Below are 26,538 nucleotides of genomic sequence, written 5' to 3'. Positions count from 1 at the left end.
GAATCGTATCATAGACATCCTTTCACCTTGAATTTTAATCCCACCCTTGAACCTTACTTTTATTTCCATCATTGCTTGTTTGATATACAGATTGAACAGTAGGGGTGGTCGACTACATCACTACCTTACACCCGTTGTAACCGAGCTCATCGTTCTTGGTCGTCCACTCTTATTATTCCCTCTTGGCACTTGTACATATATTATATTATCTGTCTCTCCCTATACCCTATCCCTATTTTTGTCAGAATTTTTAACATCTTGCACCTTGTTACATTGTCGAATGCTTTATCCAGATCGACAAATCCTACGAACGTGTGATTCTTCTTTAGTCTTGCTTCCATTATCAACCGCAACGTCAGAATTTCCTCTCTGATGCTTTTACCTTTATCTAAAGCCAAACTCATCGTCATCCTATCGAGTAGCAATTGCAGAAAAATGAACCAACTTATTATTGCAGGCCTGGAAAAGACATTTGATAATGTTATCTGGCAGAAGCTGATCAGAATGCTGAAGAAAGCACGTGTAAAATACAAAAACATGAGAAAGTTACCTGGATTCTACAACGACGAAGTGACTGTGACTAGGAATATTCATAAGGAACAAGAACAAAAAATTAGGAAAGGCGCAAGACAAGGACGTGTTTTCTCTCCTCTTATATTTAATAATTGTATATATGAAACTATAGACTAAGTTTGGGAAACGACTGAGATGAGTATCAAAATTAATGGACGGAAGACAGACTTCATGCTATATGCAGAAGATATTCGTAGTCCTCTGGTCGCGGAGACGAAAAAGTACTAGGGAAGGTCCTCAGAATAATGTGAAGGATTTCCCGTAAACAGTATGGCATGAGAATTAACAAAAGAAAGTGCTGAAGAAGGATATGAACCTCTAAGAATGAGAACTGGAAGAGAGCAGTTAGAAGTACTGCAGGAATCTGGCTATTTTGGAAGCAGGATGACAAGGAATGGTAGAAACCAGAAGGAGAATTGTGAACAGAGTGCAACATTCCAAAATTTCATTTAATTTGGAAAAGAATTTACTAGCAAGAACATCAGTCTGGAAATCCAGAAAGAGGCTATGAAAGCATTTAATTGGTGTGTGATCCTATAAGATTGTGAAATTGGGACAATAGGAAAAAAGAGAGAACACGGCTAGAAGCCTTGGATATTTGGTTCTAAGAGGCCAGAAAGAGAGTAAGAACTACCCGTGAAGAGGTGCTGATAAGAATATAGGTAGCCAGATCTTTGTAAATGCACACCCAAATAAGAGAAGAAGAACTCATAGGACACAACAACATCATTACAACACTAGCAGAATAAGGAATCGCAAGGAAGACCGAGGATGTGATACATGCAGCGGAGTGTGACTGATGTAGACTATGTTACATATGAGGAAATCATGGGGAAATAAGGTAGAAGAGTTGAATGGGGTACAGATGCAAACCAACATCAGGGTCGAAAACTAAAGAAGAAGAAGAAGAAAAACTTTGATAAAACTTTTTCAGTTGCGCAGGCGCGTAGTCGTGTTGTTTTATAGTCACTAAGTGGCGTATTTGCTACTGGGCCAGTACCGCGAGTTCTTTCACGTTGCTCGTCCAGTCAGTTTGTCGGCCTCCATAGCTGAGTAGTCAGCACAGCTCACTCACATGCGGAGGACCCGAGTTCGATTCCCGGTACTGCCAGGGGATTTTTTGCTGGTGAGAAAGGGACGGGGTTCGCTCAGCCTCGTAATGCCAGTTGAGGAGCTGCTTGGAGAGCAGCAGCGGCACCAACTCACGAAAACTGACAACGGCCGGGAGAGCGGTGTGCTCACCCCACGCTCCTTCCTAGAACATCAAACTGGCAGAAGATGACACCGTGGTCGCGGAGTACCGATGGGCTGGCCACGAACTGCGGCTCGATTTTGCATGTACGTAGAGTCATTTTGGCAAGACCATCACTGATACCGTTTTCTGTGATCTCTTAGGCTTTCTTTGCGGGACTGCTTAATGGTTAGCTTCCAGGCGTTTAGTCAAGTTGTTGTTTCCGTATTTAATGTTACTTATAATCCGTCTTGATTGCAAAAATGTTCATTCACATAACCGGTTTCGGTTCCTCTAGAACAATCTTCAGATCTGAAACGAATACAGTCGGCAAGACTCACCGGAGGAGAAACACCCCTCTGAAGATGTCCAGCGCAGCTCTGGACGAAACGTTAGGAGCTGAAGAGTTTCATGGACCACGACCTTACATCCCGGAAGGTTTACCAGAAGATATGTCATCCGGTCGTGAAAGCCTTCATACTATGACTGATTTACTATTTCACAAATGCAAACCTTTTTTTATCTTGGCCGGTCAACATCAAATGCACCAGAACGAACCTGCAATTTCGTTTACAGGAGTAACCCGTCCACACACAGCAATCTTCACATGCTGCGTCACATAAAATTGGTTAGCAGAATCCACGTCATTTATAAAACTACGCTACTGGCCTTTAAAATTGCTACACCACGAAGATGACGTGCTACAGACGCGAAATTTAACCGACAGAAAGAAGATGCTGTGATATGCAAATGATTAGCTTTTCTGAGCATTCGCACAAGGTTGGCGCCGGTGGCGACGCCTACAACGTGCTGACATGAGGAAAGTTTCCAACCGATTTCTCATATACAAACGGCAGTTGACCGGCATTGCCTGGTGAAACGTTGTTGTGATGCCTCGTGTAAGGAGGAGAAATGCGTACCATCACGTTTCCGACTTTGATAAAGGTCGGATTGTAGCCTATCGCAATTGCGGTTTATCGTATCGCGACATTGCTGCTCCCTTTGGTCGAGATCCAATGACTGTAAGCAGAATATGGAATCGGTGGATTCAGGAGGGTAATACGGAACGCCGTGCTGGATCCTAACGGCCTCGTACCACTAGCAGTCGACATGACAGGCATCTTATCCGCATGGCTGTAACGCTTCGTGCAGCCACGTCTCGATCCCTGAGTCAACAGATGGGGACGTTTGCAAGACAACAACCATCTGCACGAACAGTTCGACGGTGTTTGCAGCATAGACTATGAGTTCGGAGACCATGGTTGTGGTTACCCTTGCCGCTGCATCACAGACAGGAGCGCCTGCGATGGTGTACTCAACGACCAACCTGGGTGCACGAATGGCAAAACGTCATTTTTTCGGATGAATCCAGTTTCTGTTTACAGCATCACGATGGTCGCATCCGTGTTTGGCGACATGGCAGTGAACGCACATTGGAAGCGTGTATTCGTCATCGCCATACTGGCTTATCACCCGGCGTGATGGTATGGGGTGCCATTGGTTACACGTCTCGGTCAACTCTTGTTTGCACTGACGGCCTTTGGAACAGTGGACGTTACATTTCAGATGTGTTACGACCCGTGGCTCTACCCTTAATTCGATCCCTACGAAACCCTACATTTGAGCAGGATAATGCACGACCGCATGTTGCAGGTCCTGTACGGGCCTTTCTGGATACAGAAAATGTTCGACTGCTGCCCTGGCCAACACATTCCCCAGATCTGTCACCTATTGAAAACGTCTGGTCAATGGTGGCCGAGCAACTGGCTCGTCACAATACGCCAGTCACTACTCTTGATGAACTGTGGTATCGTGTTGAAGCTGCATGGGCAGATGTACCTGTACACGCTATCCAAGCTCTGTTTGACTCAATGCCCAGGCGCATCAAGGCCGTTATTACGGCCAGAGGTGGTTTTTCTGGGTACTGATTTTTCAGGATCTACGCACCCAAATTGCGTGAAAATGTAATCACATGTCAGTTCTAGTATAATACACTCCTGGAAATGGAAAAAAGAACACATTGACACCGGTGTGTCAGACCCACCATACTTGCTCCGGACACTGCGAGAGGGCTGTACAAGCAATGATCACACGCACGGCACAGCGGACACACCAGGAACCGCGGTGTTGGCCGTCGAATGGCGCTAGCTGCGCAGCATTTGTGCACCGCCGCCGACAGTGTCAGCCAGTTTGTCGTGGCATACGGAGCTCCATCGCAGTCTTTAACACTCAGAAGTTAAGTCGCCGAGCAGAGCGGACGTGTCGCGCGCGCGCTCTTGCTTATATAGTTTTCGCGTCGGTTACATTGGTGCAATCGCGCCAAACTGAACATAAATAGTGAGCAACAGTGACTATCTTCAGTGCAGTGTGTAGTGACACAGTGTTAAAAGCGTTTTTATGTGAGAAAACGGTGCACAGTGAGTTCGAGACTGCACGCACGGAACTGGACCTCAACAAAGGTACTAAACGACAACTAACACTTGAAAAACACTACTAACACCCCTAGGAACCCCAGATAGTATTAACATTACTAACACCACTATCGCTGTTTGTGAAGTGCCCAAAGTACGTTGACTACAAAATATCTCGTGTGACGAACCAAAAACCACAACATATGGTAGGTTTTTTCTCCGGTACAGGACAATAACACTCTACCGAAATCACAGCACAGCTGCGCAGCAGTGAAGGCTAACGTTTATAAAAATTCCAGATCAAAAACTCCTGGTTGCTTGATTGCTTGATAACTGAAAGCGATACGCCACAAAAGCGACATAGCGCAAAGTCCGCTAAGTAGGTTGAGTAACGCTGGCAGTGCGAGCCGTGCGAAGTCCCATAAGTAGGACGCGACGGACGACGCGTGCCCGTGTTGCTAAGCGCGACACGTAGTACCACGCCCAACCGCGGGAGGCAGCAGCGCACGGGGGCAACTCGGCCGCCATCTGTGCGCGAGTTGCGTGGCCGGCTGCAGCGCAAAGCGCGAACGTGGAGCGCAGTTCCAGCTGGCCGCTGCGGGCGAGAAGAACAACGGAGACAGCCGCTACTAGGCTCTAAGCTGGTATAGGCTCAACTCCCTTGATACCAAGGAAGCTTGATGCTTGTGCCAGCCTGCACACTGCGCAACGTTCCACTTTCGCACTAAGTGCGAAAACTGGAGCGAAGCGCGGGACAGGCCGATTCGGCGGCTGTCAAGCTGGCTTCTGTAAGGAGAAGAGCCAGCAACGCCTCCAGCACGCCGGGGACTCCTCGACAATGTGCAAACATGGAGGATCAGCCCAATAAAATTGACGAGGAAAAGGTCGATGCCATCGACACCTTCATTGCTGAAATACAAACAGAACTAAAAGCAAAAAAAGTGTCACTGACCATACTGTCAGCATTTAGAAATAAGCTAATCGGCAACGCAGTGACACAAGCTAGGTTAGAGGGACAAATTCAGGCCCTAGAAAAAGAAAACGCAAGACTAAGACAACAAGTAGAAATACAAACAATCGCAGCAGCCAGACATGACCTTGAAGCAACAGACTCGCTCATACATGCGAGACTGGAGGGCCAGATTGATATTCTCAAAGACGAGAATAACAAGCTGTCCGTCCAAGTAGAGGAGTATCAGGATAGAAAATTTTACTCTAAAAAGAGACAACCAAGAACTACAGAAAGAACTGGATGAGGCAAAAACAAATAAACCAGAGACAATACTCCCAGCAATACCAACTTTCGCCAGTATCGCCAAATCCCAACCGAAATCCAAAGAAACACTAAAAATAGAACACGCCAAAGCAAAACAAGCGACAACACTCTTCATCACCTCGACAGAAAATAAGGACCCAAAAACTGTGCGACAAACCCTTACACAGAAACTTGACCCAAAAAAGGACAAGATAAAAATTAAGGCAGTCAAAACTACAGCAACAGCTGTCATAGTTGAGACTGCAACACAGGACGACTGTAAAAAACTGCTCGAGTCAGCAAAGAACATTAACACGATCAGGTGCGAGCCACCACGGAAGAGACGACCGCTAGTGATCATACACCACGTGCCAGACACAATCAGTGACAAAGACTTTCTTGAAAGCCTCTATGAACTGAACCTTAGTGAGGAAGTTGAGAAAGAGGCTTTCCTGAAAGAGACAAAAATCAAATTCCGAACAGGACCAAGAGGGCGGGGATACAATCATCAAGTTATTGAAGTCACACCGAATCTGCACAAAATTTTGACAAAACGGGATAGAGTCTATATAGATTTCCAGTCTCTAACTGTCAAAAATTTCGCCCAAGTCCCCACCTGCTACAAGTGCTGTGATATTGGACACACCACAAAGCAGTGTAAAGACACCGAAATCACGTGCTCCAATTGCAAAGGGAAGGGCCACATAAGAAATCAGTGCAAACTAGCAGAACAAGACATCTGCATCCCCTGCAGAATCCGAGGCAAATTGTGTGCCAGACGAAGAGGTCTTGAGTGTCAAACACATAAATTCCTCCAAGATCGACTGCTACAGAGCTTCGATTATGGAGAATGAAAGCAGCCCAACACTGCCCCAATCAAGAATGCAAAAAACGAACTATAAATCACCATCGACCATTAATCGAAACCATCAAAGAGCTATAAGCTGGCGCAGGCAGATGGGACTGCTTCCCACTCACCCCACACACACAGACGATATCCCGTCTCTTCAAGGCATGCACGCATTACATGACAGTTATATAAATACCATGGACTTCATCGACGACATGGTACTTAATGGAGCTATACATTATAACATAGCCAAACAACTTAAAAAACAGATGCAATACTGGGTCAGCTACCAGCAATCACTGCAGGCGAGAATTGACGAGCTGGAATTTGAAGTGCTATACAATGCACACGGCAACACCGATCAAATACAAAACTATAGCACACAAACAAACACGAACACAGACAAGTCTGTAAACCTAAACAAACACACGGAAAACGAACAAATGGACAATACACAGAAATCTCACGCAACACCTGACTATGCCAAAGCTAGCAGCGAAGAAAGAATAAACGACAACACACCAAAAAGGTATAATACAAAAAGATGTACAGGATATATAAAACCAGTGAATTTTGTATCTGGAGGGATAATTAACCCTGCAGATCATACACAACAACGCATAACACCTCAACAACATAATGAAACACAACAGATGACCGGATGTAACGAGACATATAGGAAAAAGGTAGTAGTCCTTGACACAAACCTACTTACGGGTGATCACGATAGTGACGATGAGTGTACAGATAGTGATAGCAAAAAGAAAGGTGACGACAGTGCAATAGGTAGTGTAAACATAAGAAAAAGTAAAGGTGAAAGAAGAAGAGCCGCAGGTAGCAGCTCATCAGCCTCACCACCATTGAAGACGGAACAAGACACCACACCGGTGACATCTGCACTTCGAGATAAATATAGCGGAATCATCCCATATGTAGAAAAAGAGCAGAAGGGAAAAGTCGGCCAAACACCATGGCATGCTGACTACAACAATGTAGAACTAAACTTAAGACTAAGTAGGCTAGAATATAAGGACACATTCATCACAGCACAAAGACTGCTAACCAGACTACTTCACCCACTAGGCAGCTATGTATGCTTCCCGACCACTGAACAATCTGACAGAATGACTTTAAAGACCGCAAACATACCTACAGACCCAGCAGAGCTAGAAAAATTAGTCATACTAGCGTGTAGTCGGAGGGGGGAAACATATAACCCACACCAAGTGTACAAGGACCAAGTGAGGGCACATGGCAGAACTGACTTTGACTACTCGCAAACAGGACACAAATTCTATCTTCATGTGAAACACCCATGAAAATAATACAACTTAATGCTAATAGAAGCACACTCGTTAGTGCAGAACTGCCGCGAGTAGCTCTGGACTTGCAGGCGGATATTCTCTGCCTGCAAGAACCTTACGTGACAACCCAGGGGAACTTAACTAACCTACCCTGGGACGCTGTCACAATCTCAGACAGACGAAACTACAAGGCTGCCATAGTTGTCCTCAACAAAACTTTAAATATCACTAAGATTACGCAGCTATGTAACAGTCATCTGGCCACGGCAGAAATAACTAAGGGTCGAGACACATGGGTGGTCTCATCACTATACGCACAGTACAGTGACAATATAGAGCCATACCTACATATGATACAAGACATTGCTGAGTATTCTAGAAATAAGAACCTAATTATATGTGCAGATATCAACGCTAAATCCACACTATGGCACTCGAACAGAACGGACGACAGAGGACGGAAAGTCAACGACGTCATACAGGAGACACAACTACATATTATAAATGAAGACGGACCTACACCTACATACAGAGGTGCAGACGGATCTGCCACCAAAATCGATATTACTCTGGCGAATGACAGAACATTAGGACGACTGCAAAGATGGACCATACACGACTCTCTGACCACAAGTGATCACAACATAATAGAAATAAGTCTCACAACAAACAATTACCGCACCACACACAATACAACACACTTCAACTTTAAAAGAGCGAATTGGGACAGACTACAACAAATTGTTCAAAATGAGAATATATACAACATACAGGGAAGCGTGGACTACAGAGCACACAAACTGACACAAATCATCCAAACAGCACAAGAAACAGCAATACCTACGCACACACATAGCAAACAACGGGAAACACCATGGTCAGACGAATTAACCAGACTCAAACGTGACATGACAAGGAAACGAAAACTATACCAGAGGACATGGATACAAAGAGACAAACTACTAAGACTAGCTGCATATAGGGAAGCCAAAGAACTCTTCAAAAAGACATTATTTCAGACCAGGAAACAACATTGGGAGAGCTACTTGACCTCACACACACAACAGAATATCTGGGGGGAACAATACAAGATCCTGACAGAAAAAATAAAGACCCCATTGGCATTAAGCACGCTACGGCAGGATGACGGCACAATGACAGTGGGGTGGAGAAACACAGCACAATATCTGCTGAACAAACTCCTCCCGGAAGATGCCACAGACTCAGACACACAGGAACAGATCACACTCAGACAAGAACTTCATGAACAGTATAACACCGACGCCGTCACCTGTCCCTTCGCGCACGAGGAAGTTGCGGTAGCGATAAAAGAGCTAAAGAATAAAAAAGCACCTGGACCCGACAGGATCCATGCAGAAGTGCTTAAGAGGCTAGCACCACAGATCACCCCATACTTAACAGAACTACTAAACGACGCCTTAAGGCTAGGCCGTGTACCGACAGTCTGGAAAACCTCAAATGCAGTCATCATACGAAAATCATCAGACAGAGACCAATCAGATCCGAAATCCTACAGACCAATATGCCTCATAAACACCATGGCAAAAATCCAAGAGAGGCTACTGTGTGACCGCCTGCAGGCTCACAGAACCCTACTTGGAATGAATCCCCACCAGTTTGGATTTCGGAAAGGGAAAAGCATCGATGATGCAATAAACAGAGCTTTAGAAATTACACAAAACACAGATAAAACATACTCTTTGGCAATCATGATAGACATCGCAGGAGCATTTGACAACCTGTGGTGGCCAGCACTGTTTCTGAGGTTACGCCAGATGGAAGTACCCGCAGCCCTATACAACAGTCTTTTAGACTACTGTAGAGACAGAATAGTGGAATGGCGCGTGGGCAACCGGAAGGTAATAAGGAAAATTACCAAGGGATGTCCGCAGGGATCGATCTGTGGACCCATCTTCTGGGACATAATTTTTGAACCTCTCCTGCAACTGCTGGAGGAGGATATGAGGACAGACGGTGCTGTCGCCTATGCAGATGACCTATTGGTGGTTATCTCAGCAAACACAAGAGCCCAGCTAGAGGAGAAGGCGAGTGGCATACTGCAAACAATAACACAATGGTGCAACACAAACAAGCTCAAGATAGCGGGCAACAAAACAACATACACACTGCTCAAAGGGCAACTCAGACGCAATCCATCTATTAAAATACAGAACAACAACATAAAGAGAATGACGGTAACCCGCTACTTGGGCGTATACATAGATGAGAAGCTGAACTTCCATGAACACATCAGAATAACAACAAACAAGGCAGAAAAAGTACTACATAAACTGGCAAGGATTAATTCAGGACAATACAGACTTCCTCTGTCAGTCACACGAACTTACCACTGCGCACTCTTCGAATCAGTGCTAAGCTTTGCGGCCAGTACATGGGCGCACAGACTCAACCTCGTCACAAACAGAACAGCGGTTAGGCGAGGGCAGAGAAGCGTCCTTCTGCGACTATCGGGAGCCTTCGGCACTACATCAGTTGAAGCACTGTGTGTTGTGCTAGGAATCTTCCCGATAGATATCACAATCAAATATCGGGCCGCTCTGTACTGGTTAAAGATGGGTAGACTAGACCAGGTCAACATATTGACTGGTTCCCCGCTGAACAATAAGCGGGACCTCAAAAAATGGAAAATCGACACATGGCAACAGGAATGGGGCACAAGTGATAAGGGACGGAGAGTCTATACATTTTTTCCGAACATAACGGAAAGATTAAGAATGAAACATGCCGATCCTAGCCGCGGCATGGTGCATTTCTTGACTGGCCACGGACCTTATCCCACGCACTTAAATCGCGTGAGTCTTAGAGACACATCAACGTGTACATGTGGAGGTATGGGAACCCCCGAACACACAATCCTATTCTGCGGGAAATACAGACAGCACAGGAACACACCTGGGATACAACACCTACAGACAGAGGAACACATATACGATGCGATCAGAACACCTGAACTTTGGGACATAATGAACGCACTAACAGACAAAATTTCTGACGAATGCCACAAAGAGTACAGGAACAGAAGACCACACAGATAATAAACCTATATGCAGCACCCAGACAGACACCATAGTGTGGAAGAACTAAACTAAGTCTCAATATAAAACAACTGACATGCAATAGACTTACATAAGTAGACCTAAAACTGACAATAGATTAATGTATAAAATTAGACATAAACAGTGTCGGCGCACCGTCGCAATTGCCATCAGCTACCACGGCACTCTAAACCTGTATACAAGTAACCAGATAGAACATAAATAGAGATATTAAACGCCATAAATAGAATAGAATAGAACTTCCTAGGCTAAGGTGAGGGGACTGAGGATCAGAGGCTTGAAGATAAATCCCAAGGCGCTCATCCTCAGTCCCCTACGGTGGTGGGACTATCATCTCTTCCTTTCCTATCGTCTTTTCTCCTCTTCAGTCTAAACTATTCCTTGTATTTCCTTCTTCTAATTCAAAATTTATTTTTGTAAAAATTTTGTTAAATCGGTTTTGGGAAAGCTGCCAAAGTAAAGAAAGAAATAAGAAAAAAAAAAAAAAAAAAAAAAAAGCACAGACCCGCCTCCACGTGGCGGGCACGGGCAACGGTGCGACCGGATGCGGGAACTGGTGTGAGTTTCATCAACTACATCAGGGTCCGCACACCGGTCGTAGCGGCCAAGTGGTCAAAATAGACCCACCTTAAGCACTTAGGTGGTGGGTCGTAAAATCAGGGCGGCAAGTGAAAAAAAAAAAAAAAAAAAAAAAAAAAAAAAAAAAAAAAAAAAGTCTTTAACACTGGTAGCATACCGCGACAGCGTGGACCGTATGTGCAGTTGACGGACTTTGAGCGAGGGCGTATAGTGGGCATGCGGGAGGCCGGGTGGAATTGCTCAACACGTGGGGCGTGAGGTCTCCACAGTACATCGATGTTGTCGCCAGTGGTCGGCGGAAGGTGCACGTCCCCGTCGACCTGGGACCGGACCGCAGCGGCGCACGGATGCACGCCAAGACCGTAGGATCCTACGCAGTGCCGTAGGGGACCCCACCGCCACTTCCCAGCAAATTAGGGACACTGTTGCTCCTGCGGTATCGGCGAGGACCATTCGCAACCGTCTCCATGAAGCTGGGCTACGGTCCCGCACACCGTTAGGCCGTCTTCCGCTCACGCCCCAACATCGTGCAGCCCGCCTCCAGTGGTGTCGCGACAGGCGTGAATGGAGGGACGAATGGAGACGTGTCGTCTTCAGCGATGAGAGTCGCTTCTGCCTTGGTACCAATGATGGTCGTATGCGTGTTTGGCGCCGTGCAGGTGAGCGCCACAATCAGGACTGCATACGACCGAGGCACACAGGGCCAACACCCGGCATCATGGTGTGGGGAGCGATCTCCTACACTGGCCGTACACCACTGGTGATCGTCGAGGGGACACTGAATAGTGCACGGTACATCCAAACCGTCATCGAACCCATCGTTCTACCATTCCTAGACCGGCAAGGGAACTTGCTGTTCCAACAGGACAATGCACGTCCGCATGTATCCCGTGCCACCCAACGTGCTCTAGAAGGTGTAAGTCAACTACCCTGGCCAGCAAGATCTCCGGATCTGTCCCCCATTGAGCATGTTTGGGACTGGATGAAGCGTCGTCTCACGCGGTCTGCACGTCCAGCACGAACGCTGGTCCAACTGAGGCGCCAGGTGGAAATGGCATGGCAAGCCGTTCCACAGGACTACATCCAGCATCTCTACGATCGTCTCCATGGGAGAATAGCAGCCTGCATTGCTGCGAAAGGTGGATATACACTGTACTAGTGCCGACATTGTACATGCTCTGTTGCCTGTGTCTATGTGCCTGTGGTTCTGTCAGTGTGATCATGTGATGTATCTGACCCCAGGAATGTGTCAATAAAGTTTCCCCTTCCTGGGACAATGAATTCACGGTGTTCTTATTTCAATTTCCAGGAGTGTATATTTGTCCAATGAATACCCGTTTATCATCTGCATTTCTTCTCGGTGTAGAAATTTTAATGGCCAGTAGTGTATTACCGACAGGTGGCGTCTGGTACATTTGTTACAACGGCTTTGTCGTGCCGTGACATTTCAGGTCGTACAGAGTATGATACTAACCGAGAGACCAGGGTACGATTTTCCACACATGTAGAGTAGAAAGAAAAGAAAAAGAATTATCGCATTTTTGACCGGGATACCCCCGTCTGCAGTAGTTCGGCCATCTGTTGCAAGTTTTTGTATTTGGCGCCAGTTGGGCGACTTGGATAAGCAGCGCTGAGGACAGCCGCCAGCGGTGCGGCGTACCGACCTGGTCGGATGGCGCCAGCGTGCAGTCGGCGGCGGTGAGCGTCCTGACGAGGGTCATGCAGCGGCGGCCGTACTGCGAGTAGAAGGCGTCGTCCCGCGGGATCTGGATGGCGATGCACGTGTCGGGCGGCTCCTCCAGCAGCTGGCCCGTCTCCGAGCAGCAGCTGATGGGCCGGCCCTGCTCTGTGGACACCACACGACAGCAGCTAGCGCTGACTGGCTAAATCGAAAGCTTCACGGAGTCGAAAACAGTGTCCTCGACAAACAAAAACGAACTGATACATGTGCAACAAGTTTTATGAGTACAACTTGCTCGCTGGCGGCACAGTCCACTTCAGTCGCGAATGTTGCTGAACTGGCAGAGTTTTCCGAAGTACATTGCCTGATTAAAACAGCGAAGCATCCACAAGACAAGGTTCAATACCAATGTAACTCCGTTTAGATACTTACCATCAGCGGGTCTGTAAATGATTAGAGTTGTAATTCTCTGTGACAGGAAGAACGGTCACTAGAGCGCTTTAATGTTTTTCGTGTTCTGTGCAGTTACTGGTCCTGGTAGGGCACAAAAGGAGCGTGAATAGCGTCAGAAGTTTAGTAATTATACTCGTGACAGCGTTATCAGCACCTGACAGAAGCTGGCCACTGTGACCGAGCGGTTCTAGGCTCTTCCGTCCGGAACAGCGCTACTGCTACTGTCGCAGGTTCGAATCCTGCCTCGGGCATGGATGTGTGTGATGTCCTTAGGTTAGTTAGGTCGAAGTAGTTCTAAGTCTAGGGGACTGATGACCTCAGATGTTAAGTCCCATAGTGTTTGGTGCCATTTGAACCATTTCAACCTGACAGACTGTCAAAGGGGCATCGTTGTAAGTCTTCATTTGCCCGGCCGGTCCAGTCGCACAAATATCCAGATTTGTGGGGCATTCCATTGTGACAACGGCCCACTGCTGGATTGCAAGGCAGTGTGAGGGCAGGTTTGATCGTCATCAAGATTCCGGTCGACCACGTCTGACTACCACAACGGAGGATCGCCCTTTCATGCACCAAATACATCATAACCCCTTCAAATCTGCGTCTGAGATCAGAGGAGAAGTAATGGACTCTCTCAGACATTCTGGTTTGAGACTATCATCAGCCAGACTCCCACGTGCAGGCTGCCGCTAACAACACGACAGAAAAAAACTGTATTCGGAATGGTGCCGTGACCGGGAAACATGGATTGCTGATGAATGGCGTGGCATTGTGTTCAACAACGAATTGCGGTTCTTCATTATCCCGGATGTTGGTCTTCGTTGCGAAGTATGATGGCCACTTGGGGAGAGCTCTCGTTCTTCTAATGTTTTGGAGAGACACAGCAGTGTTTACTCTTGGGGCGTCATGTTTAGGGGACACATTGGGTATGACTTCAGGTTATGGCTGGTAGTGACTAAGTGAATTCTGACAGCACAACATTTCAACGTGCACACTGAGTTCTCAGATGTTGCCCCTCATCCGACAGTGCCGTGTAGTCCGACGTTTGTCCACACACGTCGCTAAAAACTGCCTCCGTGTTGTTGGGTACTCATTCGGCCAGCAAGATCCACAGACCTGTCCCCGACAGAACATATCTGGCAGGACCAGGTTGGATCAAAACACCGGCCCATTCAAAATATCCAGGATATCAAAGACCAGGTTCAACAATTGTGGGTCAGTGTACATTAGGAGAGGTTACAACAGCTCTACGATACTACAGACAACCGACTCATTGATGCATCTACGCTAGAGGGAGTCCAGCTTCATACAGATAAGTGGACACCTTTTGCCAAGTTCTTTGTAAATCTGACTCGTAATTTTTATCACTGAAATAACACCACACACTTTCTCTCAACCCGTGAAGTTTCATTTCATTTCCTCCTCTATTTCTGAGTGCTTAACTTTTTCTTTTTTGACAGGTGGTGTACACTGAGGTGACAAAAGTGATAGGACAGCGATATGCACATAGACAGATGGCGGTAGTACAGCGTACACAAGGTATACAAGGGCAGTGCATTGGCGGAGCTGTCATTTGTTCTCATCTGATTCGTGTGAAAAGGTTTCCAACGTGATTATGGCCGTACGACAGGAATTAACAGACTTTGAACGCGGGGTGGAAGCTGGAGCTAGACGCAAGAGAGATTCCATTTCGAAAATCGTTAGGGAATTCAATATTCCGAGGTCTACAGTCTCAAGAATGTGCGAGAATACCAAATTTCAGGCATTAACTCTCACCACGGACAACGCAGTCGCCGATTGCCTTCTCTTAACGGCGTTTGCGTAAAGTTGTCAGTGGTAACAGACAGGAAAAACTGCGTGATTAGCAGCAGAAAGCAATTTGGAACGTACGAAGAATGTATCCGTTAGGAGAGTGCAGCGAAATTTCGCGTTAATGGGCTATGGCAGCAGATTGAGATGCGAGTGCCTTTGCTGACGGAACGACATCGCCTGCAGCGCCTTGCTTAGGCTCTTGACCATATCGGTTGGACCCTAGACACCTGGAAAACCGTGGCTTAGCCAGATGAGTCCCGATTTCAGATGGTAAGAGCTTGTGGTACGACTGGAATGTGGCGCAGACCCCACGAATACACAGACCTAAGTTGTCAACAAGGCACTGTGCAATCTAGTGGCGGCTCCATAGTGGTGTGGGCTGTGCTTACTTGGAATATACTGCATCCTCTCGTGCAACTGAACCGATCATTAACTGGAAATGGTGATGTTCGGCTACCTAGAGAGGATTTTCAACCGTTCATGGACTTCATATTCGCAAACTACGATGACATTTTTATAGCTGACAATATTTCAGGCCAGAATATGGTGGACAGTTCGAGCGAATATTTTGGCTACATTGTCGCCCGACATGAATCTCATAGAACATTTATGGAACATAATCGAGAGCTCAGATCGTGCACAACATCCTGGATCGGCAACACTTTCGCAATTATGAACGGCTATAGAGGCAACATGGTTCAATATTTCTACAGGGGCTTCCAACAACTTGTTGAGCCTATGTAGATACATACATACATACATTAATCCTTGTTCCATAGATCATAAATATGAAATTTCGCAATGATGTGGAACGTCTCACTTTAAAATAAGTTTTATTTACACAAAGTAACTAATTTTTTTTTACAGTTACCACTTCATATCTATGGAGTAGAAGGAGTTGTCATTCAGAAATGCTTTTAATTTGCTTTTAAATGTTGGTTGGCTATCTGTCAGACTTTTAGTACTATTTGGAAAATGACCAAAGATTTTTGTGCCAGCATAGTTCACCCCTTTCTATCCCAAAGTGAGATTTAATCCAGAATTGTGAAGATCATCCTTTCTTCCAGTGTTATAGCTATGCACTTCACTGTTATTTTTGAATTGGGATGGGTTGTTAATGGCAAATTTCATAAGAGAGTATATGTATTGCGAAGGTACTGTGAATATTCTGAGTTCCTCAAATGAATGTCTGCAAGGTGATCTTGGGTGGGCTCCAGCTTTATTTCTGATTACATGCTTTTGTGCAATGAGTACTTTCTTAATGACGAATTGCCCCAAAATATGATGCCATATGAAAGCAGTGAATGAAAATAGGCATAGTAGGCTAATTTACTGATATGTTTATCACCAAAATTTGCAATAACCCTAATAGCATAAGTAGCTGAACCAAACCTTTTCAGCAGATCATCGATGTGTTTCTCCCAATTCAATTTCTCTTCAATGCACACACCCAGAAATTTTGAGTATTCTACCTTAGCAACAGACTTCCGTTCATAGTCTATATTTATCAATGGCGTTACGCCATTTACTGTACAGAATTGTATAAACTGTGTTTTCTCAAAATTTAGGGAAAGTCCATTTGCAGAAAACCACTTAATAATTTTCTGAAAGACATCGTTTGCAATTTCCTCAGCTGATTCTTGCTTCTTAGATGTGATCAACATACTTGCATTATCACCAAAAAGAACTAGCTTTGCATCATCATGAATAAAGAGTGGAAAACCGTTAATATATAACAAGAACAGTAAGGGGCCCAAGACTCAACCCTATGGGACACTGTTCTTGATACCTCCCCAGTTAGAGGACTCTGCTGGTTTTTGCAGACTATCTGTACTGTTAATTTCAACCTTCTGCATTCTTCCAGTTAAGTATGAATTAAACCATTTGTGCACTGTCCCATTCAAACATCAATATTTATGCTAATCTAGAAGAATTTCATGATTCACACAATCAAAAGTCTTTGAGAGATCACAAGATATTCCAATGAGTGATGTTCACTTATTCAATGCATTTAATATTTGATCAGTCAAAACATATATAGCATTTTCTGTTGAAAAGCCTTCCTGAAAACCAAATTGACATTTTGTTAGTATTTCATTTTTACATATATATGATGTTACTCTTGAATACATTACTTTTTCAAGAATCTTGGAAAATGCTCTCAGAAGTGAGATTGGGCACTAGTTGTTAGCATCAGATCTATCCCCTTTTTATGTAATGGTTTAACTACTGTGTATTTCAGTCTATTCGGAAAAATGCCCTGTTTCAGTGAGCTACTACATATGTCGCTGAGAATCCTACTTATTTGTTGGGAACAAGCTTTTAGTAGTCTGCTCGAAACGCCATCAATTCCATGCAAGCTTTTAGTTTTGAGTGACTTTATTGTTTTTCTAATTTCAGTCAGAGAGGTGGGTTGAATTTCAATTTTATCAAATTGCATAGGTACTGCCTCTTCCAAATACTGCCTTGCATTTTCTATTGAATAGCTGGATCCTGTTTTCTCTACAATACTTAAAAACGATTATTAAAAATGTTTTCTACTTCTGACGTTTCGTTAACAAACTCTGTATAGTGTTTGATAGAAATACAGTCTTCCTTTGCTCTCAGTTGCCCTCTTTCCCTTTTAACAGTATTCCAAATTGTTTTATTATCAGATGTGTTAATCTCAGACCAATGCACATACTTCTGGACTTTTTTATAACTTTTCTTACTATAGTGCAGTAGTTTTTATAATGTTTCACTGTTTCTGGATCATTACTCCTCGTAGCTATAAGATACATTTCCCTTTTCTGTTTATGAGACTTTTTATCCTTTTAGTAAGCCATGGATTTTTACATGGTTTCTTACAATTATATTTCACTGTTTTCTTAGGGAAACTGTTTTCAAATATACTCAAAAAGGTACCACGAAATAGGTTAAATTTTAAATCAGCATTATGTTCCTTGTACACCTGATCCCAGTCTAACTGTTGCAAGCTTGCCCTAAAATTTTGAATTGTTAAATTATTAATTGAGCGCTCTATGTTGGAAGATTGTTTTGCATTACTCTATAGAGCTAAATCATATACTGTAACTAGCTTTGCATCATGATCAGACAGACCATTCTTAACAGGAAAAGTTTTTATTTGATTTACTTTATCTTGGTCTGTGAAAACATTATCAGTGTGCTTCTTTCCTGTACCAACTGAGTAGGGAAATCAATAACTGATGTCAAACTGAAAGATCCAAGTAATACTTTAAGGTCAAGCTATCTATTGGACTCTTTCAGAATTTGCTTTCCTCTGGCTGACAGAAAGCGCAACAAAGAATCCTAGTTTTTCAAAAATAGTTGAATATTTCCCAATAGGGACCTATACATGGCTACAATTATAAAAGTGCTATTATTTAGTTTAAGCTCACATGCACATGCTTCTATATGTTTCTGTATGCAAATTTTTTTTAGTTTCTAAATTTTTCACACTATGACAGATTTTAACATATATGGCAATTCCTCCCCTGTCCATAGTGTCTCTACTTACATGTGCTGAAAGCTTATATCCAGTTGCATTTACCATCTACATACCTGTGTCTCTATGATGTTCAGACAGGCATAGTACATCTATTCCACCATCACTTTCTAAATCTTCTAAACAAACAAGAAGCTCATCGACTTTTTTTTTTTAATCCCCTGATATTCTGATGCAATATATTAACTTTATTTTCCACTGTGCTTTTATGTGAATCTTGTGACATAGTAACATCATTTTTCACTGTATGGTTATGAGAATCTTGTGATATTTTCACATCGCTAGTCCCTGCTTTCTGAACTTCTCATTAAGCTTAATTTCAATCAATGTAGGATGATTGGACAGTGATCTTAACCGAAAAATACTCCCATGAGTTTCTGTGCCCCACCCCTGAAGATTCTGCTATCATCACAACCAGTTTACCCTTCCCTTTCATACTGAGATGCAGGCCATGTCTTGTGACGTCCCACCTACCAATACCATCAACAGGAAACAAACCTATGGCTGACACACTAGCCGCCTGACGCAGATGATCTAGCCCCATATTGACCCTCCAAACAGAGCTATTCAATTGGGGCCGATCATACCGCATGAAAGCAGGAACGAAGCCAACATTTGTACAGTTCATTGCAGATGCTATTTTTACCAGGTCACACTCAATATTATAACCCTGATCCCTATCAATACTGTTTCCCGCCCCATCCACTACTGCAACATGATCCGGCTTTGTAAAACCCTTGCACAATGATCCTACATCCTCTATCATGGCGAGGTGCTGTATTACGCCGGCAACAAGCTGTCGGACACGATATTAGTAGGTATCCCATGACTTTTGTCGCCTCCGTATACATCTAACGTGACTGTGTCCGTACCGTGGCATTACATACCAATTGATGAGCCTCTAAAGATGATAATTTCATGCAAATAAAACAGAGCCACATATGAATGTTAAATTCATTTCCTTAAATCTTCTTCTAGGCATAGATTACTTTCAGTTAGTGATGCTTTACAGTTTCATGTACATTATACCGCGGTGAAAAAGTTCCATATTTGATGGAAATTATAGTAAAGTTTGTGCACTAAAACGAATACTGGCTTCATAAAAAGCAGTTTTCCTGTGTTTTAGGACGTATTGCAGTTCTTAATAAAACTCCTGGTATTATAACCTGTCGTCGCGTACCATTCCATTCCGTTGCGTTGACAACTAGTGTTAATCGACCTTAAGTTACTTCTTGCTGAAGTATCATATTTATGAATATTACCGTAGTTTTCGAGATGTTATTGCTTGTTCACGATGACCATCATAAGGGAGTAGATGTAGTGTGAGGCGTTTTTGAGTATGCCCAAGTGTTCAGAGTTGTCTATACGAGGACGTAGAGAGTCTGTAACAAATTACCTTTGTGTATAACGAATTTCCACTTGTGGCACCTCTCTACAAGGAGACTGAGTTTACGCTGAAGGAAGACATGAAGGCATTTGGGAGTTGGGGGAGGGGGGGGGGGGGTGATGCGCAGCTAGGTAAGTGGTGTCTCAACGTTTCGGAGGAGACAGATGGGAGGTGGAGTTTAGGAGTATCTATAATGTACAGAAAATATAGGAGAGGGAACACGACAGATAACGTATCTATTTTCGTAGCAGGTGAAAGATCCATGAGTCGGTGTGGTTGATTGTGACTAACCTAGGACGATGAAGGCGAAAGGATGCTATTAGGTAGACAAAACGGAGCGCCAAGCTTAAGTCCCGCAGGCCACCCCGAAGCACTGCTGTATGTCTATGTGGAGACCAGACTTGGAGCTACAGGGACCCAGATATGTACACCGCAGCAAACTGTTTTCGAACAGAGGTTTCAAACGGACAAATTAGGAGATTTAGAGGTTTCCCAGGAAACATAATCCACAACAGTAGAGGAATGCTCTAAACGAGAATCTTTGTATTTGTGTGTGTCTGTGTGTGTCCCTTTTTAGCGTGGGGGAAAAAAAGGGACATTACACAACTACGGAAGTGTATGTGAAGTAATTCTATTGGTGAGATTAATAACCTGGGCTGGCCAATTACGTGCATGGACATAACCATAGAAATCGCTCCTAGTGGTGCCGCTTGAGTGCTAGCGTTTGCAACAGACTTCCCTGCAGATCGGAATTTGTTCGTTACATTGATCCCGAGTGCAATGATCATTAGCAGAACAGAAGGCAACGTCAAGTTAGAGAAGATTTATCAATATAAGTAAATCAGAAAGTCTTGTATGGGCCCGACTCATATTCGTGCACAAATTTTAGCATAATTTCCTGTCATGGCAGCTTCATGGACATACACTCCTGGAAATGGAAAAAAGAACACATTGACACCGGTGTGTCAGACCCACCATACTTGCTCCGGACACTGCGAGAGGGCTGTACAAGCAATGATCACACGCACGGCACAGCGGACACACCAGGAACCGCGGTGTTGGCCGTCGAATGGCGCTAGCTGCGCAGCATTTGTGCACCGCCGCCGTCAGTGTCAGCCAGTTTGCCGTGGCATACGGAGCTCCATCGCAGTCTTTAACACTGGTAGCATGCCGCGACAGCGTGGACGTGAACCGTATGTGCAGTTGACGGACTTTGAGCGAGGGCGTTGGGTGGGCATGCGGGAGGCCGGGTGGACGTACCGCCGAATTGCTCAACACGTGGGGCGTGAGGTCTCCACAGTACATCGATGTTGTCGCCAGTGGTCGGCGGAAGGTGCACGTGCCCGTCGACCTGGGACCGGACCGCAGCGACGCACGGATGCACGCCAAGACCGTAGGATCCTACGCAGTGCCGTAGGGGACCGCACCGCCACTTCCCAGCAAATTAGGGACACTGTTGTTCTTGGGGTATCGGCGAGGACCATTCGCAACCATCTCCATGAAGCTGGGCTACGGTCCCGCACACCGTTAGGCCGTCTTCCGCTCACGCCCCAACATCGTGCAGCCCGCCTCCAGTGGTGTCGCGACAGGCGTGAATGGAGGGACGAATGGAGACGTGTCGTCTTCAGCGATGAGAGTCGCTTCTGCCTTGGTGCCAATGATGGTCGTATGCGTGTTTGGCGCCGTGCAGGTGAGCGCCACAATCAGGACTGCATACGACCGAGGCACACAGGGCCAACACCCGGCATCATGGTGTGGGGAGCGATCTCCTACACTGGCCGTACACCACTGGTGATCGTCGAGGGGACACTGAATAGTGCACGGTACATCCAAACCGTCATCGAACCCATCGTTCTACCATTCCTAGACCGGCAAGGGAACTTGCTGTTCCAACAGGACAATGCACGTCCGCATGTATCCCGTGCCACCCAACGTGCTCTTGAAGGTGTAAGTCAACTACCCTGGCCAGCAAGATCTCCGGATCTGTCCCCCATTGAGCATGTTTGGGACTGGATGAAGCGTCGTCTCATGCGGTCTGCACGTCCAGCACGAACGCTGGTCCAACTGAGGCGCCAGGTGGAAATGGCATGGCAAGCCGTTCCACAGGACTACATCCAGCATCTCTACGATCGTCTCCATGGGAAAATAGCAGCCTGCATTGCTGCGAAAGGTGGATATACACTGTACTAGTGCCGACATTGTGCATGCTCTGTTGCCTGTGTCTATGTGCCTGTGGTTCTGTCAGTGTGATCATGTGGTGTATCTGACCCCAGGAATGTGTCAATAAAGTTTCCCCTTCCTGGGACAATGAATTCACGGTGTTCTTATTTCAATTTCCAGGAGTGTATTTTCTCTAAAACAGCACTAGTTGAAACTGATCTACGTCACGAAAATGATTTGTGAAAATTAATTTAATAATAATATAAAGCTTTGCTGCACGTATCAGTGTGGCCCAGTCGCAGGTGCTAACTCGTTAGCAGGGGGTTCTGTTCCCCACTGGACTTATGGTTTGATTGCCAGTCGTACATTTGTCTCAGGGAATCAATAAGTAAAGCTAGCAAATGACTGTGATAGGTTCTGATTAATACAATGTGCATAAGAGACACTACAGCCCATATCCTAATCAACAGTAAGGAAAGAGCAGGTATATTAACTGTTGTATTTACAAAATCACTTCCAGTGACTGCAACAGACTGCATATTGGTCAAACAGGCAGGGCCATAACAACTAGGCTCACTGAACACAAACGCAGCTGCAGATTGCATAAGTCAGACTCCACCTTTGCCGAAGATGCGCTGAAGAAAGGACACAAAAACCGTATCCCCACGGAAGTACTACATGTAGTCAAAAAGGGAAAAAACTAAGACTTATTAGAAGCACTTGAGATAAACTGACATCTAGCTCAAAATACGTAGCTGGTTCTAAATGATCTATTACAGTTGAGTAGATCCCCACTTTTAAGCTTCAGTTGATGCCATCAACTACCGCACACACACAAACGGTCACTGTGACACATACTGATACACAAAACTAAAACATAATAGACTTTTCTATTCCTTGCCCCACAGACTTCAACAATATAACCTGTAATAATTTAATACTGTATATTGTAAGTATGTACTATGTTCAATATTGACCATTGCATAAAATGTTATTAACTAAGTAAAACATATTTGTTTCTCAATATAAGTTGCTACTACTCAAATATGGCGTCATGACCACATATCTTATGATAATGTAGGACTTTGTGTTCTAATTATTGTGTATAATAATGTCTGTTGCCTAGAGTTTAGTTTACAATGTAAAAAAACATGTTTGTTGCAAAATCCGTTCATGTCCATTTTACATTCCGACGGACTTCGGCAATTCCAGCAGGACAATGCGACGCCCCACACGTCCAGAATTGCTAAAGAGTGTCTCCAGGAACATTCTTCCGAGTTTGTGGACTTCCGCTGGACACCATACTCCCCAGACACGAACATTATTGAGCATATCTGGGATGCCTTGCAACGGGCTGTTCAGAAGAGATCTCCACCCCCTCGTTCTCTTACGCATTTATGGACAGCCCTGCAGGATTAACGGTGTTAATGTTCGGACATTAGTCGAGTCCATGCCACGTCGTGCTGCGGAACTTCTGCGTGTTCGCGGGGACCCTCCACGATATTAGGCAGGTGTACCAGTTTCTTTGGCTGTTCAGTGTAAAAATAAAGGACTAATCAGAGCTGAAACGATTCATCAATACACAAAATGTTTTGTGTATCATCTTTTAGTGCTCGAGGGTGCTGGGTTTGCGTGTGTGGGTCAGTACTCACCGTCGGCGGTGGGGATGGCGGAGAAGGCCGTGTCGTGGGCGAGCAGCTGCCCCCACTGCATGTGCGCCAGCGTCAGCACCTCGTCCCTGGACGCCGGGCCCGGCCGCTCGCGGAACAGCTGCGCGCTCAGCAGCCGCGCCGTGGGCAGCGGGCCGCCGCGCGCGGACCGGCGCGGCGCGTGCACCCCTGCAACACCGGCGCCGCTCTGGAAGGTCAACTCGAACCAAACGTTTAACGTCGTAAGTTAAAACCTTATCGTGACAAGTACTATCTCCAGACAGTCGCCGGCCGGGGTGGCCGAGCGGTTCTAGGCGCTACAGTCTGGAACCGCGCGACCGCCACGGCCGCACGTTCGAATCCTGCCTCGGGCATGGATCTGTGTCATGTCCTTAGGTTAGTTAGGTTTAAGTACGTCTAAGTTCTAGGGGATTGCTTGTTAGATCTGTTTGAAAAGATACTGGAGAAATTGCTGGTTGACAGATTGGCAGCACACCGAGTGTTGTGCGGGATGAGCAGCAGGTAGTTCGGCTTCAGGCCGGGGTGGTCGGCATCTGATGCAATCGCCCTGGCGGCCGAGGTCTGTGGCTCGACCCCGCACAAGTACGTGGTTGGCATCATGGTGGATATCAGTGGCGCCTTCGACAACCTTTGGTGGCCTTCGCTCTTCTCCTGCTTGCGGGAGGAAGAGTGTCCAGGGTTGCCTGAAGAGCTATTGTGAGGATCGGGAGGTCTGGCTATCATCCCCTAGCGAGAGAGTTGGAAAAGCAATCACTAAAGGATGCCCCCAAGGATCCGTTTTAGGACCCCTCTTCTGGGACATCCACATGGAGCCACTACTAGAAAGTTTACAACAAAGCGAAGTTGTGTTATAGGTGATAGCTTACGCAGATGGCCTCCTCCTGTTGGCCGGCGGCCGCAGCCGGGAAGACAGAACCAAAAATTGAGAGAGCCATAGAGAAACCCCAACAATGGTGCCACATGACTAAAATGACAATCTCACCCAGCAAACCCACATACCTGCTGTTAAAAGGACATCTAATTAGAAATCTCACTGTCAGAATTAACGGCTCACTAATTCTCCGGCGACGTGAGACACGCTACCTAGGAGTCATAATAGATGAGAGGTGGAACTTCGGAAAACACATTGACACCGTAACCCAGAATGCTCTGCAGATATCAAACAATCTCATCTCGATAGGACACAAAAGATTCCATCCCCCCCCCCCCCCACACCTTATTAAACTTTACCATAACGGCATCCTAACCTCAGTTGTGGGTTACGATTCGGGAGTCTGGGCGCACAGGCTCACGAGGCTTGTGCCCGCCATGACAGTGAAAAGGGTCCAGAGAAGTATGGTATTGAGATATGTGGGGGCCTACAGAACGTCTCCGGGGGGGGGGGGGGGGGCTATTAGTCATAATTGGGCTCTGCCCTCTGGACATCAAAATAAGGGAAGCGGCTTGGTACTGGGCAAAAAAGGGGAATTATGAGAAAATTGTAGACATCGTGGGTGTCAGGGTGGAGGACAAAAGGGAAATAAGGAAAAGAGGGGAGGAACTTTGGCAGGGGTCTTGGGAGGTAGAAGAAACTGGACGTAGAACTTTCCAGTTCATACCTAATGTGAGGGAGCACTTGGACATGAAATATTTTGAGCCAATACGAGGACTGATCCATTTTCTCACTGGCCATGGACCCTACCCGACATACTTATGTCGATTTGGGAAGAGGGCTACAACCGCGTGTGACTGTGGCGTGTCAGAGGGTACTCCCGACCATGTGGTTTACGAGTGCCCCCTCTTCAATGATGTTGCGACTACATTTCGAGACAGACTTCCAAACCACGACACACATCGACTGCTTAGGCGCGAGGACACCTTCCAACTGCTAAACACATTGGCCAGCGAGGTATCACAGAAAGTTATAACAGAATACTTGAGGGACATTTACTAAATAGCTTTGACAACCAACACTGATTGCATCCAGAGCCCTGTTCCCATACCGCCTGTGCGTGGACTGGCCGACTTTCCATCATAGTTTGAATCCGCCACGTGCAGGATTAGGGGGAGTGGGGCGGTCAATGCTACCGATAAGGACATACACCGGATATAACGTAGGATAAGTTAGTTTGTAGGACTTAGTTTAGGAAAATTATGCTAGGGAACTGCAGCGAATCGACATAGTGTCCTGTCCAGTGCCAGGGGCACGCTCTTCAGGGTTAGCTCTATGAGCAAGGCTATCAAAGTAGGTTTATATCTCAGTGGCACACATGTGACGCTGCAGGCGATAGGTACTAGTTATAAGAAACAGATATAAGTACTAGGTACTAGACATTAAATGCCCATTGTATGTAATACTAACTGTAGCTCACTTGATAATTATAATTAGCTGCAACATAATTACCAGTTGTATAATTATTATGACCTACTAATCAGATAATGAAGTGGGTTAATATTGTATAATTATTATGGTTTGTAATAAAGATTTTTTTTAAAAAAGTTCTAGGGGACTGATGACCTCAGAAGTTAAGTCCCATAGTGTTCAGAGCCATTTGAACCATCCAGACAGTCTCTGTAGTGATGGACTTCCACT

General features: G+C 45.5%; 1 protein-coding gene across 1 annotated transcript in view; it reads right to left on the bottom strand.

Moving 5' to 3' along the window:
* Positions 1 to 26,538, bottom strand: part of LOC126191099 (peroxidase-like) — a 155,309-nt gene that overhangs the window by 93,818 nt on the left and 34,953 nt on the right. The window contains exons 4-5 of the mRNA XM_049931873.1: positions 23,949 to 24,134; positions 12,966 to 13,147 (exon numbers count right to left, since the gene is read on the bottom strand). Of these exons, the coding sequence (XP_049787830.1) occupies positions 12,966 to 13,147; positions 23,949 to 24,134 (368 nt within the window). The remainder of the gene's footprint in view (positions 1 to 12,965; positions 13,148 to 23,948; positions 24,135 to 26,538) is intronic.

The sequence above is a fragment of the Schistocerca cancellata genome, chromosome 1 (genome assembly GCF_023864275.1).
Source record: "Schistocerca cancellata isolate TAMUIC-IGC-003103 chromosome 1, iqSchCanc2.1, whole genome shotgun sequence".
In the NCBI taxonomy this organism is placed as follows: Eukaryota; Metazoa; Arthropoda; class Insecta; order Orthoptera; family Acrididae; genus Schistocerca; species Schistocerca cancellata.
Note: the sequence above shows the minus strand (reverse complement) of the source record. Positions and strands in the feature narration are given on the sequence as shown.